The 18,636-nt window shown below is 39.4% G+C and overlaps 1 protein-coding gene across 1 annotated transcript in view; it reads left to right on the top strand.

Moving 5' to 3' along the window:
• Positions 1-15,132: 15,132 nt before the first annotated feature.
• The window catches only part of SLC9A9 (solute carrier family 9 member A9), a 94,097-nt gene continuing 90,593 nt past the window's right edge, over positions 15,133-18,636 (top strand). Inside the window, exon 1 of the mRNA XM_026040099.1 lies at positions 15,133-15,422. Coding sequence (XP_025895884.1) covers positions 15,248-15,422 — 175 coding nt within the window. The 5' untranslated portion in view covers positions 15,133-15,247. The remainder of the gene's footprint in view (positions 15,423-18,636) is intronic.

Genomic DNA, 18,636 nt, shown 5'->3' with positions numbered 1-18,636 from the left:
TCAGCGGCCGCGGCGCTGCACGGCGGCCTCGGCAGGCGCCAGTGTCGGCGCACGGTGATGGCGGCGCCGCTGCGCTGTGCCCGCGCGCGGCCTCGCCGCCGCTAACGGTGTCCGCAGGGAGCTCGCTTCCCACACACTGGCCTCGCTATCCCCTCCCGTGCACGGCAAGGCGCGGGCCGGCAGTAAACRTAGCGCAAAACAGAGCAAAAGCGACCGAGAATCGTTATTGCCCAAGATAACGCCCCATTCATCCTCAAAAATCCCATAGAGATAGCATTTGGGGAAGAAACGTAGCAAAGGGCAATATTACTGGCATGATACATAGATTTTAGAGCTTAGGTATCGAGAAAATTCAAAAAAAAAAAAAAAAAAAAAGTTAAAAACCCGCAGCTTCAGAGCACGCCACCGTGCTGGGATTTTGTCATTCTGTGTAACGTGGCCAGCAAACTCACCCACCGATGCGGCACGAGCGTATCTGTGTGCCAAGTGCTCTACATAGGGCCATGTCATCCCGTCAGCGAGGTCTTCTCTATGAACCACTAGTTTTACGAGGAAAGGATTATATATACATAGAATGTTTAAGTAAAATTGTCAATACTGCAAGAATGTTACACATAGCATGTAACTCTTGAAAATCGTAAGTTCTGAGCGATCCATTTCAAGGGGAAAAAGGAATTCAAGATACAAGAGAATATACAATAGGCTAGATAATGTGGTACAATATTTGCATTTCCAATTTATTTTTCTAGGGCTGCCTTCTTTCTTCTCACTAAGCGTCCAAGTACAGCAGTTTTCCTATGAAGACTTCATTATAACTGACAATGTAATTAATTAAAGATTCCAGTGACTGGAATGAAAATGCAGGCCACCAGTGGACAGCAAAGGCTTGAAGTTCTCTGATGCAGAGCAGTTTAGTTACACAGGTCACTCGCTGCAGTACCTGAACTGTTTCCTATATGTTAGGAAATGTCATGTTAAGATATAGCATGAGGTTTTTACAGCTCTCCTAATGTGCTTGTGGTCAAGTTATTAATGAACCTTTGACGTGGGCAAACATATATTCCTGCTGTTTTTAGAGACATCAGCAGCTCTTGTGAAAATCACAAACCTTAGGGCTAGGGAGATGTCCTCTACTAGATTACTTCATACTGCTCATTAATTTGAAGGCAGAATTGGAGAGATCCAAGCCTTTTCTTAATGGGAAAATAAAGAGTTACCGCTGTTGCAACATAGGTATTTTAGAATGAAAAGACATCCAGCACCTCTATGTAAAGGTCTGATACAAAGCTGTTCGCTTGCTGCAGTACTCCAAGCTCCTCAATTTCAAAATACAGATTGAGCAACTTTCCAAAATCACAGCCATTCCCAAGTTTTGTAGATCCCAGGATTTAGTCTCAAGGGTCCTTTCTTTTAAATTATTCTCTGAATATTTATTCCCATATCACAAACAAACATGCCCTGAAGAGCAACTGCTGCAGGTTCTGGACATACATACCRGAGCCTACACATTTCTGTTCCTCTGCCTCATCTGCAATCATATGAATGGACATGACTGCAATGGGCGTGCRTGACATTCCTGAATATTTTCCCTGACAAAACTAGGGGATATACACAGACTGGGACAGTTTGGATCTCTTAACCAGAAAGAGGTCATATCTGCAGCAATCTGGATGTATGGGGGGCTGTCTAATCCATCTGTCCATCCACCCATCTATCTCTACCCCATAAAAATATCCAGCACTYAGACTACAAGAAGAGGGGACTCTGGCTGCAGGTGTCAGCACAAACTCTGTACCTTCAGCTGGCTCAAAATCTATTTTACTCTGTTGTAGCACATACTGCTGTGCAAAGTGAAATCAGTATGTGGTTCTGGAAGAAACAGCACCTCAAAGATGTTCACAGTCAACTTATTTTTTGGAAAATGGTTAAGTCAGGGAGTGTCCTCTAACTAATAAGCAAATAGATTTGCTTCAGTCAGTTATGTAATATATTCATTTCTATGAAAAAATAAGAGCAAGGTTAACTTTTCTATAAATAATCACAGATTTTTTCATTAAGTTGAATTTTGTGTGTGCAACATATTATACATGAAGCAGCATAACATGAAATACTGTCTCTACAGAATTTTTGCCTTGAGCGATTTGGCATTTCTCCTCAATTTTTCTTGCTAATTGATGTCCAAGTATTAGACACTTCGAACAGCTGAATAATATTATAAGTTATTTTGCTGAATCAACATCCCAGCAARTGCGCTTTGTCATCATGATACATACATTTGCTGATTATAGCACTGAACTTGAATATCAACAACTGCAAAAGCATTTTTCAAGTTGTCTTTTCTGTTTCCTCATCTCCTCAAATGTAGCTCAATGAAGATCATTATTTTTGTCCTTGAAAGTCAATTTCTATCTTTATTCTGATTTCCTGCACTATGTTCTTTATATTAGTGCAACAAAAAGATATTAATAGCTATGCTATTTGTGTGAAGTCTATTTAGTTGCTTTCTGATGGGAATTCTCAAACCTCTAAATGAAAATAATTATTTGCTTTCATCTTCAAGCTCTACACAACAGCGCTCATGTAAAGCCATAAAATCTTTCCTTTCATTGCAAAACATTCTCTATACTTGCCTGTGTCTTAATTTTGTACAGCTAGTTTTATGTGCAAGTCCTATACAGCGCCTGATGTGGAAACCATAGGATACTGAACAGTAACAATTTGGGGTATCCTTTTATATAAGTACAAACCCAATCAGACTGTACTGAAATTAATGGAAGATTATTTAAATTGCACCTTGGCCTGGACCCCTAGTGACTTGTCCTGGACCTACTGCTACTGATTTCAGAGGGTTATTTATAAGCAATTATTCAGCATTGCATGAAAAGGACTGAGAACCAACTCTGTAATTTACTCTGTCATGTCCCAGCAGTGACAACTGGGTCATCTGCTAATAAAAWCTTACCCTATTGTAAACAGTGGAAGTCTGTGACACACAGAACCACATACATGCTATTGGCAACTTCGCCTGTCTTCTTTACTGCTATTAATATAAATGAATCTCCAAGATCTCCAAGTGACTTTGGGAACATATTACTATGGTAACTATGATTCACAACAGCAGTTGCTTGATTTTCATTGCTGTTACATATACATGTTAAAGATAACAATGGCTCTTCTTTTAATTTTAATGTGCTCCTTTTAGTTTCAATGTGTCTAACCTGAAAAAAAAAAGTCAACATTTCAAAAGCTGCACACTTAATGTCAAATGAAGCCAATCTGTGGCCTAGGTTTCTTTATTCTTTCATATCTCAAAGTTCAATGAAACGCATCAAATGTTTTTTTTTTTTAATGGTTTAGRTTACTTCAAAATATGACTGGAGTCTGTACAGTATTCAAAATATTATACCTATAAAGAAATCAGGGAACAGATATTTAATATTCCGAAAYGCACCAATTTCAAAAGCTTACTTTGCTTGCTTTATTTTATACCCATACTACTGCTAATCAAGCACATACTCTCTGATACCCTCRTGTGTTAATTTGTGTATAAAATACTACTGGAACTATAAATTAATACCTCTCTCTATATATATACACATGTAGAGTAAGCCAAATAAATAATGTTCTGTTTCTATAACAAGCTCTAAGAGGCTGCATGGGAGTTCTACTATACACACAGAAGGAGTCCCACCACATTTTTCCAGTAATTCAGAAAATACATCTAATATGAACACTTAGAATACTTTAATTGTGATTAAAGTCAGTAGCTATGAGGAAACTTCCTCCCATGAAACCCTTTACAGGAAAAATATTAAATTGGAGCTTCTGTTCCATTAGTATTTTATTAGTATTTTTATTTATTTATTTTTTAAATGTCGCCTATGCTGATGACTGCAAAAGCAATAATCACTTAGCTTGGATCCACCCTACACTTGGTCTCACAGTTTCAGAGGGCCCTTTGGAACCGAGCTCTGCCTTCGCAAGACGCTGTTTAGCCACTTCCTAAACGATCTGTCTCCTGGATCAGCAGACAGGGGAAGCGTGTTCCTTATGTTACAAAGAGTAGAAGAAGCACACTAATCTGCCTAACGATCTCATGAGATAAGTATTTTATTCTATCTGTGCCTCAGAGATTGGGGAAATGAAACACAGCAGGATAAGTAAGATTGAAATCTCCATTATTTATAAAAGTAAAATATATCTAGGTTTAAAAAGAAAGCATCAGAAGAATCAAGATCTAGTGTTACAGTTCTGCATGCTTATCCTCTTATTTGTTATATCAAAACCCATAAGCTAGAACCTGAAAATGTTCCAAGAAAGGCTCAAGGATGCACAATATATAGCTTTTCTACTAAGAGGGATTAAATAAACTAGGACTGCTCGGTTGGGGAAAAGATACCTTGGAAGAATGTGCTAGGAGTCAAATGCGGCGAGTATCACGGAAAGGGCAGATGCATATCAGTTCTCATCATCTTTTCCAGCAAAGAACTACAGGAACCAGCACAAAAACTCAAAATAAGCTAGTGGGGTCTACTTTCAATGCAAAAACATAAGCAACATTCCGTTAATAGACCTGCGGAGCTCCTTGCCCAAGGATGTGGACATTCAGAGGTTAGATCGGCTCTAAGGAAGACTGGACATGTTCACAGAAGAGAATCACTTTGAGACTAAGTACACCAGCTATATCTGGCTTGGGAAGGCGTTGCATTGGGAAGTGTTACTCAGGTATAAAAAGTCTGCACAAATTAGGGGAAAGTGTATGTGCACCCTATTCTTAGTTTTCCATAGGCATCCAGCTTATGGCTACGACATGGATTTTTGGTTTCACCCAATAGGCTTGTCCTTTAACCCTCACTCTGTAAACAGCATTTTAAATTATGAAGCCAAAGTAAGGTACTTAGTCTTGCRATGGTTGGTTTTTCAACATGAAATAAATGCAAATACTTGCAAGTTTGGAGCAGATCTACTATTTGACAGTAGATCTGTAATTATTTTTTTTATAAGACATTGCCTTTTAAAATGCTTGATCCACAGTGTGAGCTAAAAGACTCACGGACTTGCTTTCATGTCAATTTATTGACACTTTAAAAAAAAACTAATTGAAAGTTTCTTGGCACTTGGATGAATCTTCTAAAGGATTTAAAACTTCTCTTAACTGTTTTTTGTGAACTTTCAAAAGTAGGAAGCATAAAATGAAATAACTGAACTCATTAAAATTAAGTCATACTGGAAGCAGCAAAGAAGAGTTGACTAAAAACTCCTCTTTTCACCACAGTAATGAGATAMAGAACTTGACTGAGAAAGTATTGCCACAGAGGACACTAACAGTCGAGTTTGTTTTGTTTTTTTTGTTCTATTATGAATATACTGTAAGCTTACTTATGAAAGCTTGGAGCAAACTACATGTTTTGAATATACTCTTCCTGCAAAAAATGATCTTGAAGCTCTACCTGGTAGATGAATAAATAACTATATTCAAGGGCCAAACAGAAATGGAATAAAACTTACCAATGTTCATAAAAGTATGGGCTAAAGCWATTTATGGCAGCTAATGAAAGTGGTACTAACTGGAAATACAATTCTAAACAATAAAGATAACAGGAACTAAGCTTYAATACAGAAAGTATGAAGAATAAAATCAAAGTGTACGGTATAAATAGGTTTAAAAATTAAAAATTACAAGTATAAAAGATACAACAGTTAGGAACTGGTTATTATATAGACATATTAATCACCTTAGCACTATAACAGCAAGAAAATGTAATTACCTGCATCCAAGTAAGTGCTTAGTCTGCAAGTGTACCGTGTTCAAAGCTCCCATTGAAATCATTTGATCTCCTCTAACGTTTAAATATTATAACAAGAAAGCATCAAGAAGCCCCAAAACTGACTGGGAGGAACGTCCACCAGCCTGACTGCGCCTGCAGGATGTTAATGTGTGTGTTGATACCGAGGTTTAATTATTTTTTTTCCTTCACATTAATTCATTGTTTGATCTAGACTTTCACTCGAAAAGTCTAGAGGCTTAAGACATACAAACATAAAAATTCACTTATTGCTTAATTGCTTACTAAAATACAAATGAAAGGAAAATTGCTTGACAAGGTGGARCTGTGGCGAGTTGCCCCGTAGCTGATGCTTTGTGACCGACTCGCTGAAGGAGTGTGAGGGTGGCTGAAGAGCTGGGGCCTGCGGGGACCCGGCCCAAGGAAACCACGAGCTCTGTGTCTCCGGCCTGAAGAGCTGAGACGCAGTATTATAAAGCATTACTTTATTAAAACGCTTTATCTTTCAGGTTCACAAACCATTCACATTTCAGAGCAACTCCTGCAGCAGCCCCACTGCTTTATAAATCACCAGCAGATCTCATGAGAGACAGTTAAGAACAAAGCAAATGGCCTCCCCAAGTCAAAGCATCAGTAGTTTTATCCTCCGATTCCGAGTCAGTTTCTACTGAGCCAAGGTCAGTTAAGCTGCATACATTCTGTTCCTTACTCCAGCTGACAATCTGCTGGTTGCAACGCAAGCACACAAGGGCTCGCGTAGATTTTCCCAACGTGGTGTGTGCCATCTGGCACAAAGCRCTGCTTTAAACGCCGCTTCCCTGCTCCGCTCCTGCAGATCCAGCGACAGCATAATTGCAGGCCCTGTCAATTTTCCAAAGCATAGTTAGCTCCATGCAATCTRGCTGTAGGTATCAGAATTACTGTTGCCAGATGCAAATGTTTCACAGAGCCAAACCTAAAGATGTAATTATATTTCCATGCAGGAAAACTCTGTGACATTACAAGTGCTGCACAGTTTCCATCCTTTGCAAGGCAGCTGAAAGCAGAGCAGGACTAAACAAGAATTAGGCAATGAATAATATTTGTGCCTAGCTGGTATATTAGTTCTTAATGGAGTATCAAGCTAGGTAACAAATGAGCTGTTTCAGAGTTATGGGGCCAAATTGTGATTTCATTTCCCCAGATAAGAGAATCCACTTTCGATAAGCAAAGTGCTAACAGAATAAAGCCTCATTCAGAAGTAATGCATAAATATGCCCAAGCAACACTATCAGTGCATCTCACTACCATGGCAAAGATGGATGTCATTGCAACTTTGATTTAACGTTATTCTGACTGATGCTCCAGTGCATGGTAATGTTGTGATGCTGCATGGATGGCATAAAACTATTGTTTTATTTGTTACCCAACTCAGAATTCAAATTCAGGTCTCCAGTAGGGCAAGGCCAGTGAACCATCTCACTGAGACACTTTTATTTTAATCAACATTTGAAAGCTCTGGCTCAATGACATTAATGCTACAACAATGCCTAGATGTTAATGCTACAAGGAAAATAAGACTGCGCAGTTGATGCAGTGAGAGCAGCAGCATATAGAAATATGCTGAACAGCCAGATACAGGAGTCCATCATTTTTACCACATTTATTTGAGTAGTGCTCTAAGTAGTGTTCGTGACTGCATCTTCCTCAGTGAGTTATTAAGTGGTCAAGTTAACTGAGAGCTCGAGGTCCAGTTATTTTTGATACTGGTTTCACACTATCCAGGTACAGAAACTATGCACACATTTAATAATCAGAATTTTGTATTCCTACAGTCAAGCTATAGGAGTACAAAGGACTTTCCAAAAATTAAAGCTAGTTGATCTGATTCCCTTTTGCCTGCTATCTTAAAAGCAAAGAAAATTTTTACTTCAGTTTCACGGTATAAATGAAAATATTATCCAAAGCATTGACTATCACACAGGCTTTTCTAATCTCCCAGAATATTCCAACCTTATATCTACTCTTGCAGAAGTGACAAGCACCATATCCAAGCAGATATTTTTTGGTCTGACACTGTAATCCTTTACTGTTCAGGCTGCATTACTAGCAAGATCTCAGCTTTCTGTGTTTCTGCGTTTACAGAATTGCCCTTCTCCCACAGAAACTATTTGCACTGCAGAAGTAATTTAAAAATGGAAGCTCATATGGTCCACTCCAAACCTAGCACATGGAGAAGACAAATGTCCATAAGTGGGACTGAGATGGAAAAGATCCTCACTTTCCACTAAAATGGAMAGATCCTCAGATTTTTTGCAGCAGTATATTCAAATAAAAGACCATGCATGTCAGCTTCAGAATATTAATCATAGAACCTGGACATGTTCCCCAAAGGAAATACCCTGAATTACTTGGCAAGTCATAATGCTGCAGAGCCCTCRTATGGTAACTTATCCAAGGATCCCCAAGTCCTGAGGAACTTCAGTAGATTAAACCACACAACAAGTAATTGATGCGGTTCCTATAGGAAATGTGAGGCAAGGAATTCAGTTCTTCCACATCTCTTTGAAAGAAAGATTAGATTTCATCTCCTCAATTATATAATTTTTTTTTTCTGATTATCAGATTTTACTCTGTGACTGTCTCATGCCAGAGAGGCCAATTATTTTGAAAAACAAAAAGCTATTTCTGTTAGGTATAAAGAAGGAAAAAGAAACAAAAAAAAAAAAGCATGGAGGAGGCTCACAAGAGTTGCTTTCTAACATCTGTGTGTTGTTGCACAATATTTTCTTTCAGGTTATAGGCTCCACACATGCCAATGACCTCCTCCCACTTTATCTCAATACTAGTCAGTAATGAGAGCCTCAGTTTTAACTTGGCTGTACAGAATAGCTAAATTTGTCATCTTCTTCATGCAAGTCCTCATAACACAGAATGACTGTCCCACAAGACCTCATTTCTACCTCTTCATGAGAAAAGGATGGGACCAAGTGCCAGTTTCTTTGTTCTAGAAATATCCTGTCATTAGTTGGCTGTAAGATGTTGCCCAGCGTCTCAAGAATAATTAACTAAAAAAAAAAAAATACATAGGGAGAAGTTCAACGGTTGCTTCATTTCAAAAATCCTATCCTAATGTGTGCCTTTAAGATTTCTTTAAAAAAAAAAGGAAAAATCTGAACATTTAAGAAAAATCCCCTTCTGTTATTTTGCTAATATGGAGCTGATTACAAGGAAAAAAAAGAGTAGGAGGAAAAAAAAGTAGTGATGTTTACAAAAAATATTTGAGGATTATTTAAAAAATAAATCTCTCCACATTACTAACATGATTGACTTTTCTGTTTGTTTTGTAACGGAAGCTTCAAGAATGCTGTTGCTAGCAACTTTTGCTTACTGATATGAATGCTAGAAAAAAACCATTATCTACAGCTCTTTTGAAAGTGTTATCTCATGTACATAATGTTTGAACAATTTAAAGTAACTCCAAGTCTACACTTCTCTGGGACAAAGCGTATACTCTATTTTTTAGGTAGTTTTTTTCAGAAATAGAGTGCTGACCCAACCAAGTCACAAGTAGAAAATTGCTTCTTTTTATGCAGCTAATGCCTTTATGAACTGAAAAGAATAGTATCCACATTGGATTTATACTGTACGGACAGGCAAAAAAGGCCAAGCTGAAGCAGAGCAGCAGCTGTCTTTGGTTTAGTGGACAACTAATCAGGTCAGTCCTATGTAGCCTGTATTTTTCTTGTGTGCCACAACTCTATACTTGTATCTTTTGGGGCTTTTCACATGTTTTTTTTTTCTTGAACAAACCACAAAAAAAAAAAAAAAAAAAAAAAAAAGACAAGTCTTTCCTGTTGTTCCCCAGATTAAGGTATTTTCATTTTAATAGAAACTTTAGAAGAGTTAAGGTTACAAGAGTTAAGGCTACAAATCAGGTATTTCATAGTTCTGTTTGCAGCTTAGCTATTATCAGGGAAAGAACCTGGGTTCTTCTCACACATTCGCAATGGATTTCCCAATAACTTCACAGAAAAACAGTGGGGACCCATGACTCATAATGAGATTTTTTTGCCATTCCTCCAGAAATAGAAAGAAGTGACTAAAACATGCATAATATATCATTATTAGGATACAACCTACAAAATAGCTGCAGAGGGAAGCATCAAATATTGTGCTTTCCRGTCTCACTTGGTATTTGGACTGAATACCTACAACTTAAATATCTCCAAGATAATTTAAATAAAGCAGAAATAGTTCAAAGGAAAGAGTTGACTTAAAATCGTTCTTCACAGGTAATTCCCATAAYGTCAGAAAAATCCATGGGGACTTAAGAAGAATGGCAAGGCATCTCCTTTTTCAGTAATGATAACCCTTCTGCAATGTCCAGATATTTTTGATAAGGTTTACTCTTGTGACTATTTTCRCAAAGCAACATCAGTGAAAGATTTCCCCTCAACGGAAGAGGGATCTTCCAAGTATTTTGAATATATTTTAGTTTTATGTTTTTTTAAATAAACTTTAAGGGTTACCATATTTTTAATCTGATTATTGAACCTTTCTATAATATTCTGAACCTTTATAAAAATACAGTCACCAAGATCCAAATCCAGCTACACTGACCACATGAAGCAACGTTGTTTGCCCTGTGATGAATGTTAAACTCTTCTGTCACCTACATGCAGGGGAATTTAGGACCAAGTCACAGTCCCATTGAAATTAGCTGCAAAATTCCCATTGACTCCAATAGGACCAGCATTTGGTTCGCAGTCTCGTTACTGAGCATGACAATTAAAAGATGCTTTTACAAGCTGCTTTGCTCTAAGAGGGCACAAACTATGATGGGGATTTCCTTGAACCCTCACTGATGGCATTGCCATAGCAACCAAGGCGCTAACAAAGGTGGTCCCCTCTCAGCATCCTCAGGTGTCACTATAGCAACCGGAGGCTGCAGGGAATGGGGGAAAACTGGAGAACTGTCAGCTGAAGAAAAGAGCTGTGAATAAGAGTGTTGGAACCAAACGCAATGTCAGGATGAAGCATGTCGAGTAAAGAGAAATGAGTGTTTGGGATCTGTGCGAACAAAGAGCTAAAACAGCCCAGGCCAGCAGTAAAACTGGCCCTTACAGAGGATGGCYAGGCTTTTCCTTGGATAAGGAAACCATACAGCATTCCAGGCAGATATTGCCAGATTTTAAATTAGTTACATTTTAGACATAATTCTTTTAAGAGAGAGGTTGGTCACTACAGGAGAGAAGCTTTAGCTGCAGTGAGATTTAAAACCCACTGAATTTTCAAGAGCACTTGCTGCACTTCTCATGTCTGTGTTTCTTTACAAATGTGGAAAATGTGGGAAAATGCAATCCATGCTCTTGCATTGAGAGCACAGGGCAATTATATAGCCACAGTAGCTAGCAGATTCCTAACATTTCTTCTTTACAAGTCTTCAAACAGTGTTCAAGTGGAAGGGAAAAAAAAAAAAAAAAAAAAAAAGCTGCTCTTTCGATTAGACAGAGGGAAATAACACTGTTTAGCATGGGCCTAAGTCAGTTAAACATGTTTTGCAGACTCTCAGGTGGGAAGATAGCAGGGCTATCCCCACAAAAGAAGAGTCATCTTATATAAACATAAGCCCCTCACCAAAAAATGGAAAAAAAAAAAAAAAGTCATGATATTGGCAGATCCTCATATTAACCATTTAGGCCAAACCAGATTCCCATTGGCACCAGAGGTATGAATTTGAGTGGGACTGAGTTATCCGAAACATGCTTGTTCCCTGGCCAAAAGCAGTGCAGTTGTACCCGCAGGCCTCCTCTGAGGCAGGCACAGAGCTGGTTGCTTTACTCCAAGCGAGCTCTCAGCCAGCCTGCTAAGGCACYGCAACAGGGCTCTCGCTAAGCCCAAGCCTCCGCTTTAGCCTGGGTTTTCGTTCCGCATGGGAAGCGCGCCCTCCAGTGGGACTTGCTCTCGGACTGGGCTCACCAGAGGGACTACCTGCCTCCAGTACCGGCACCGCTTAAACCTGGCTTCCCCACGCTCCTTAGGAGCCTTTTCCTACCCTGCAGTACAACATAATGTACAAGTGCACAGTGCAATTTATATTCCAAAGCAAAAGTCACTAAGTGACAAACTTTTGACTAATCCAACAAACAGCATATACTAGAGAAAAAAACAAAACATACTGCAGTAATATACTTTACAGACGGCATTTCTTTTTTTGATTTAAATGTCAGCTGTACCCTGAATGTTTGCTGCTGTGTGGCACATGATTTCTACTGCTTTTCTGCAGTTCTATATATGCAGCCCAGTTGAATCACGCATGTGATTATACCCTTCCATATGAAAAGCAGCATTAACACCAGCAGYCCAGGGGAGCTGGGTGGTATTCCAGAACACCTCCTCAAAGCACACGAACTTCCCAACATGCACAACGGCAAGCAAGTGTGGCAGGGGGCCAGTGGGGATGAACAAAAAACACTCCTCACCGAGCTCAAGTAGAAACATCAAGCACACAGAAGGTGGGAGCTGGAACAGGCACCCAGAACTAATATAGAGACATTGCCTGAACATACAGATCTGGTTAGGAAAGCCAAAACTGAGCTGGAGTTGAAGTGGATGACAAGATAGCCACAAAAAGAGGCTGGAGCACAAGGCTCAAGGGCTTTGATCAGCAATGCAAAGTCCCACTGCTGGCTGATTGCTGTTGGCATCCCTCAGGTATCAAAACCACAGCCAATACGGCTTAATGTTTTCCCGAACACCTTGGATAATAAGACAGACTCACTCTCAGCAAGGTTTCGGACAACCCAAACTACCAGGGAGGGGAGGGAGARCACAGGGCTGATATTAACATGCCAAAGGGCAGGGCTACCATGCTAAGGGAGAGATTGGCCGACAGGAACTTCATTAGGTTCAACAAAGGCACATCTGAATTCCTGCGCCTACAAAGTGACCCCTACAATGATACAATGAGGTAGTGACCGACAMGTCACTTTCCGGAGGACCCACGTGCTCCAGTGGGCAACTCAAACATGAGGCAGCAGCTGGCCCTTGTGGCAACGAAGGCCCACGCATCAGCAAGAATCAATCTGCAGTAGAAACAGCAGAGATGGACTTCAGAAGAGAGAATGGCATCAATAGCAGCTAGGGAATTAACTGATTTCACAGGAAGACTTCTACAAGCAGCAGAAAAGCAGATTTCAAGATACACTGAGGCCTGGTGGTTGTGAACTGACACGCCTGGGCCTCAGCTCGCCCAGTCCATGGGCAGCTGCATGGGAGAACAGGAGCGAGGCAGATCCTCCTGGCGGGAATGGATCAGAGAGAGAGAACCAGCTGCAATCCCACTAATCCTGCTCCAATCTGTCTGGGGCTCTCAGACAAGTCCCGCCACAGCCCACATTTATTTGTGCATTGGCAACACGTTTGATTTCGGACTCGGTATTGCTTTTTAATTTATTCACAAATGCACACACATGTGCAATTCACTTCAATTTCACTTTTAGCTGTACTTTTCATATTCCTATATAATTGCCAGTGTTGCTAAATTATTGCCTCCGCTTGGGATTTGCACCAACTATAATTACTATAACCAGCTACAATTATATTTAAAACAAGCTGCTTTTCTGACTTGTATTCTTCAAGATGAGAAGTCTCTACTGATTTAGAAGAGTCTTCTTGCTTAATATTCAATCTTCACTGCTTGATAGGCTTCTCTAAGACTAGATTTAGTCATCTGCAAAACTAAGAAGGAAAGGACTAGGGTTCTGTGACATGGAAAATCGCATGTCTAAAAGGTGAAAATAGAAAAAAAAATAAGCTACAGCCTCTTGACCATAGGGAGAAAAATTATATTGAGAAATGAAGCCTATCTTACCCATTCTCAAAGCATGATATAGAGCCACCTGATGTTAACTTCCAACAAGAAGTTTCAGGAGCCAAACTTGTCTTGGCTTTGCCATTGACCTAATCATTAATATTTGAAGCATCTTCCTATGAAAACTTTATTTCTTTATTTTTTAATTGAAATGTTATGCTTTATTCTGGCCAATTTTCTTCCCTCTGGATTCATAACCTGCTATCAAAATTGTAACCATGAGGTAGCTGTTGCAAGCAATTATGTTTTCTCAGACCTGTAAAATGACCAAAATTTGAGACAAATTCTTCCACTTAGAAAAAAAAATGTGAAGACATGGATAYCACTGAGTTGCGGATACATACAAAACAGGGAAATTCTTGAGCACAGAAAGAATCAAACAAACCAAGCTCAAGATCACCTGGTCAAAGGAAATATTTGTGTATTTTAGCCCATATGACTCAGTCACTAGAGAAGCACATCCCACATGTCTGCTGCATCTTAGCTTCCTACTTGCTATAGTTGCAACCACAGTGTTTTCAGGTATCTTGGATGAGCTTATATTGCCTCAGCCTGGCCATTTAAAATAATTTTTTTAGAAGTGCTACTACTAGCTTCTGCAAAGCTAAGTTCACACACTTATCTGGTGAGGGTAGCAAACAGCTGTGTCTTTCACAAAAGAAGAAATATTGCTTTTCATTGTTGTTAAAGGTTAAGTGTACCGAATTTCAAATTTATTTTATTTTGCTTTTGATAATTAAGGTCACTCCAATGTTGAAGTTCACTTATTTCTAAATCATAAAAAAAGATATTCAAATCAAATCTTTGGTTTTATGCCTCCCCTTTATAGAAGTTATACACCTTAGCCATATGACTTTTTTTTTTTGAAAAGAGCTTGCAAGAAATCTGACAAAATTAAGAGGAATGGGAAAATACTGMAATCCAGAGTAGAAAAGGAAGTGGAAGCAGTGGAGAGTACAGAGTAAAAACAATTGAGAGAGACTTAAGGAATTCCACAGCACTTTGTTCAATTTGATTAGGTTATTTTAACCACTTTCAATTCTGGTAACAAGAGCCTTGCTCTCTATTCTTCTGCAAGAAGTTCAGGGCCAAAATCTTGAAATCCTGATTCATTGCTCTGGATAGGAGTAACCTTCCTTCTGTGTCGCTTACATTTATAARTGGGAAAGTGGATTTTTTTTTCTTTAAACTTCCCAAATGCAGCGAGGCTTCTGTCATTTTCTCAACATCRCTATGTTTTGGCATCTACAGCTCTCAATCAAGACCAAGGATGATCTTCAGGTTGCAGATGACGCTGCATATCCCAGGAGCAAGCACTCTGGACCCCGGCTAAGCCGGCGCAGACAGAGGCGAGAGGCTGGCGGAGCCGTGCAGGGCTCGGTGCGATGCGACTGCACCGACACAAACGAGACAGGGCGGCTTTAAGAGAGAAACAGGAAGCTGTAACGAGAATCCAGCTGAATTCTGAGCCGGGGCACTTCGCTGAGTGGCTGCAACGAAGCAGATGTGAATTTCTGTAGGGTCTGGACATTTTTGCACMAAAGGTGATAACGCTTTCCTTCCTCTGGGAATCTCTTCTGCACGTATTTTCCATGAAGAGAATGAAATGGAGAAGTTAAGGAAATATATATCAGTGAAAGATGAAGATCAATTTTATCACCAGGGAGCTGTGGAGTTGCTGGTCTTTAACTTTCTGCTCATTCTTACAATATTAACGATTTGGTTATTTAAAAACCATCGATTCCGCTTTCTGCATGAAACCGGAGGAGCCATGGTTTAYGGTGAGTATAAATTGCAGCACCAGTTGAAACGGGACTAGTTGTATATGTAAAACCAGGCATGGGATATCCAGTCTGACAAAGGTCAGAAAATGTGCTGAAATGTCTTCGTCCCCTAATTGCAAAATAGTAATTCAGCTTAGCCATCTCTCGGGATGTAGCTAGAGGTTGACTTGTCAGGGGAGTGAATATCATATTACTCTCAAGATGTGCCCATTCTGTCACCATTTGGGCACGCCACCCCTGAATGACATTGRAAGTCCTGTTTTCACAGGAAAGAAATGCCCACATTGAACGAGGTCATGCAATGTGTGCATKTCGCCTGCTTTTGTGCAGCACTCAAAGGTGTCAGACTCAAGCCCTGCAGGTCCACCTGTTTCTAATGCAGTTTTCACCATCTCAAGATTTGTTTTTGTCCCCACTGTGCCTTTGAACCGCAGCTCTGAAGAAYGTCCCTATCCCCTGTGAATGGTGTCATTGTGCCGCTGCCCCGGCTTGCCTGCCTGGTTCCGACCTGCCTCGCAGCTCTGCAATACGATGCACCACTTTCACGCACAACCTTGTGCATTGTCCCCCTGCCAGGAAGTTCTTGCCAGTTAAATTCAAACCCCCTTTGTGTATAATGACTTGCCAGGTCTCTTACTTCTGGTTCACTTTGAGAAAAATACTGATTTCCTTTTCTGTTGCCATAAAACACATATAGTAGTGGTACCATCAAGACTGAAGAGAAGGAAACAAATCTAAAACTCAGTCATTASACATCTGAATTACAGCCTGCTTTGATTCATTCCTTGAACACCACATACACTAGAGATGTAGCAACCAAACTAGTTTTCATTCAAGTTTCATGTTCTGAAGAACTTTTGATTGTTGGGTCCCGCCACATGACAAACTCCCATGGGAGTTCAGTTGCAAACTTGCAGCTCATCCCTATGACTCCTATGTTTAGGGCTGGAGGCTTCATCAGCTCTTTTCTATATCAAGCCATTTAAGATGATCTCTATTCTGTGGGAGGATGGCATAGGAATATCACACTCCTAGTATTCCTTTCAAACTATTTAGCTAAATTAAAAGTAAAATTTGACATTGGAGGAACATGGCCTAGTTCATCTTCTTGGCTCACTTTCTAAACAATTAAAAAAGAAACTCCTGTATTAAGCATCTATCAGCTGGGTAGGGAAAGTCAGTGAGGAATTTCACTTATTTGTCCTGTATTTTAAGTTATGAAAAATAATTTATTTGATAATTTGGCCTTTTATTATTTTGCAATCTGTTACACCTAGAAAATCCACTTTAACTGAGCCAGTTGACACTGGTATATACATATATTACATGATAATTATATAGTGTTTTTGAGAGTGTACTGTCATGAATCCCCTTGATGGATAATTCAAGGCTTTTAGACTGTGCAAGCTGCATAGCATCAATGAGACTACATTAGCTTGTTGCATTTCTATTAGCATCTGCCAAAAGAAAAAAAAAAAAAAAGAAAAAACAAAGAAAAAAACCTCAAAATACTATGCAACATATTCAGTGGAATCACTGTAAAATATTATAAGATGTTTTTCTTTTTTTCTAATTACATGGGTAACTTGACAGCTTCCTTCACTACTTTGGAACAGCTTCCCCACAAATAGCTTCAGCATTAGTTGAAGATTTAGACAAAAGCCTATAAAAGCAGGGCGAGTGGGATTCAAATTTAAATACACAGATCAGTATTTCTTTAGAGTTTATCCATTTTGGGGAACTATCCTGCTTTCCGCCCAGAATATAATCTCCACATCATGAGGATAACCACCGTATCATCTCCTTTTGACCAATTAAGAGAAGTCCTCCAGAAGAACAGAACTTTTGAATTATTAATACACCCATGAACAAAGGACACATTCCTCATGGTTGTAAACAAACTAATCCATTTAGTCTTGTATTATTTATGGCCTTCAAATAGAGAAAACACTTTTTCACAGGATCTTAAAAGCTTGTGAAGCTTTTACCTTCACCCTTAGAAATTTTGGATATGAGTCTGGGTATCTTTAGTATCATAAAATATTAATAATGAAAAGAAAGTGGAATTTTAGGGGTCCTGACAGCAATGTCAGATCAAGAGGCAGACATTTCAAGAAAAAATCATCTCGGGAAATACTCATTGCAGCAAGTGCTGACACTGAGCTAATTCCTGTCCTCGCTTACAATGCAGTTAAGCCTGTGCAACTGCTACAACTTTTTACACTTTGTGCAATTTTTCAGTTGTCTTTGTTATAAAAACAATTATTTTATATCGGTTTTGCACAAACCCAAAGTCTCAGCCCTATAGCTAGCTTTCCTCCATCCCTTTGAGCTGCTTGCTGGATTTATACATAAATCTAGCACAAGAAGCAGATGCTTCAGGTAACAGAACAGGGCCACCTCTTTGCAGGCTGTGCCCYGTGCTATGGTAGAAGGGTCTGTAACCAACTCTTTATCCAGGCTGCATTCACTGAGAGGGGCAGTGCTGGAAGGCAAGGAGAGAGTGAAAAATGAGGAAGACCAGGAAGAAAGCGYAGAAACACAAAAACAGGAAGTGCTGACTAGACTCAAAGTGGACACTCAGAACATCCTGATGAAATTTCTATTTGAAGAATAGCAAAAGTAGAAGKTTTTTTTTCTTCATCAGTTTCATAGGAAAATGCAGTGTCAGCTAAGGAGTTTCAGCTAAGAAAGACCCCATATTTAGTTTAGAAACTTTTCAGTTGYACCAGTTCAGTTGCAACAAAGAAACATTTGGCTTGTCTCAGAGTTAATTCACAAAAGAATAGAATATTTCAACACRGACATTTTAAGATAGTTTGAAACTAATTATATAACAAAGAGGGGGTTGTTCTGGGACCCAATTGAAAAATCAGCTACCCTCAAACCATGAAAAAGAACACAGACTTACCTGTCTGCAGGACTAGGTCAATGAATTATTCACTGCAAACATCCAAAATCCTGATCCACCCAGAATTAGGTATCAGGGTTACCTAATTTGGGCTACCTACAATTACACATGATTAAGAGGCTAGAGCAAGCCTACTGGTAGGCAGACAGAAATAATCCCTGCCAAAATAAATAGCAACTAGCAAAAAGGAGCAAGCACCAACACCCACTAGTGGGTTAAAAAAAAAAAAAAAAAAAAAAAAAAAAAAAAGCCAAGAAAGCAACCTGAACAATTAGGTACGATATCACCTATGATCGGGAA

This window comes from Nothoprocta perdicaria, unplaced genomic scaffold (assembly GCF_003342845.1).
Source record: "Nothoprocta perdicaria isolate Ctin4 unplaced genomic scaffold, notPer1 scaffold_25, whole genome shotgun sequence".
Lineage (NCBI taxonomy): Eukaryota > Metazoa > Chordata > Aves > Tinamiformes > Tinamidae > Nothoprocta > Nothoprocta perdicaria.
Note: the sequence above shows the minus strand (reverse complement) of the source record. Positions and strands in the feature narration are given on the sequence as shown.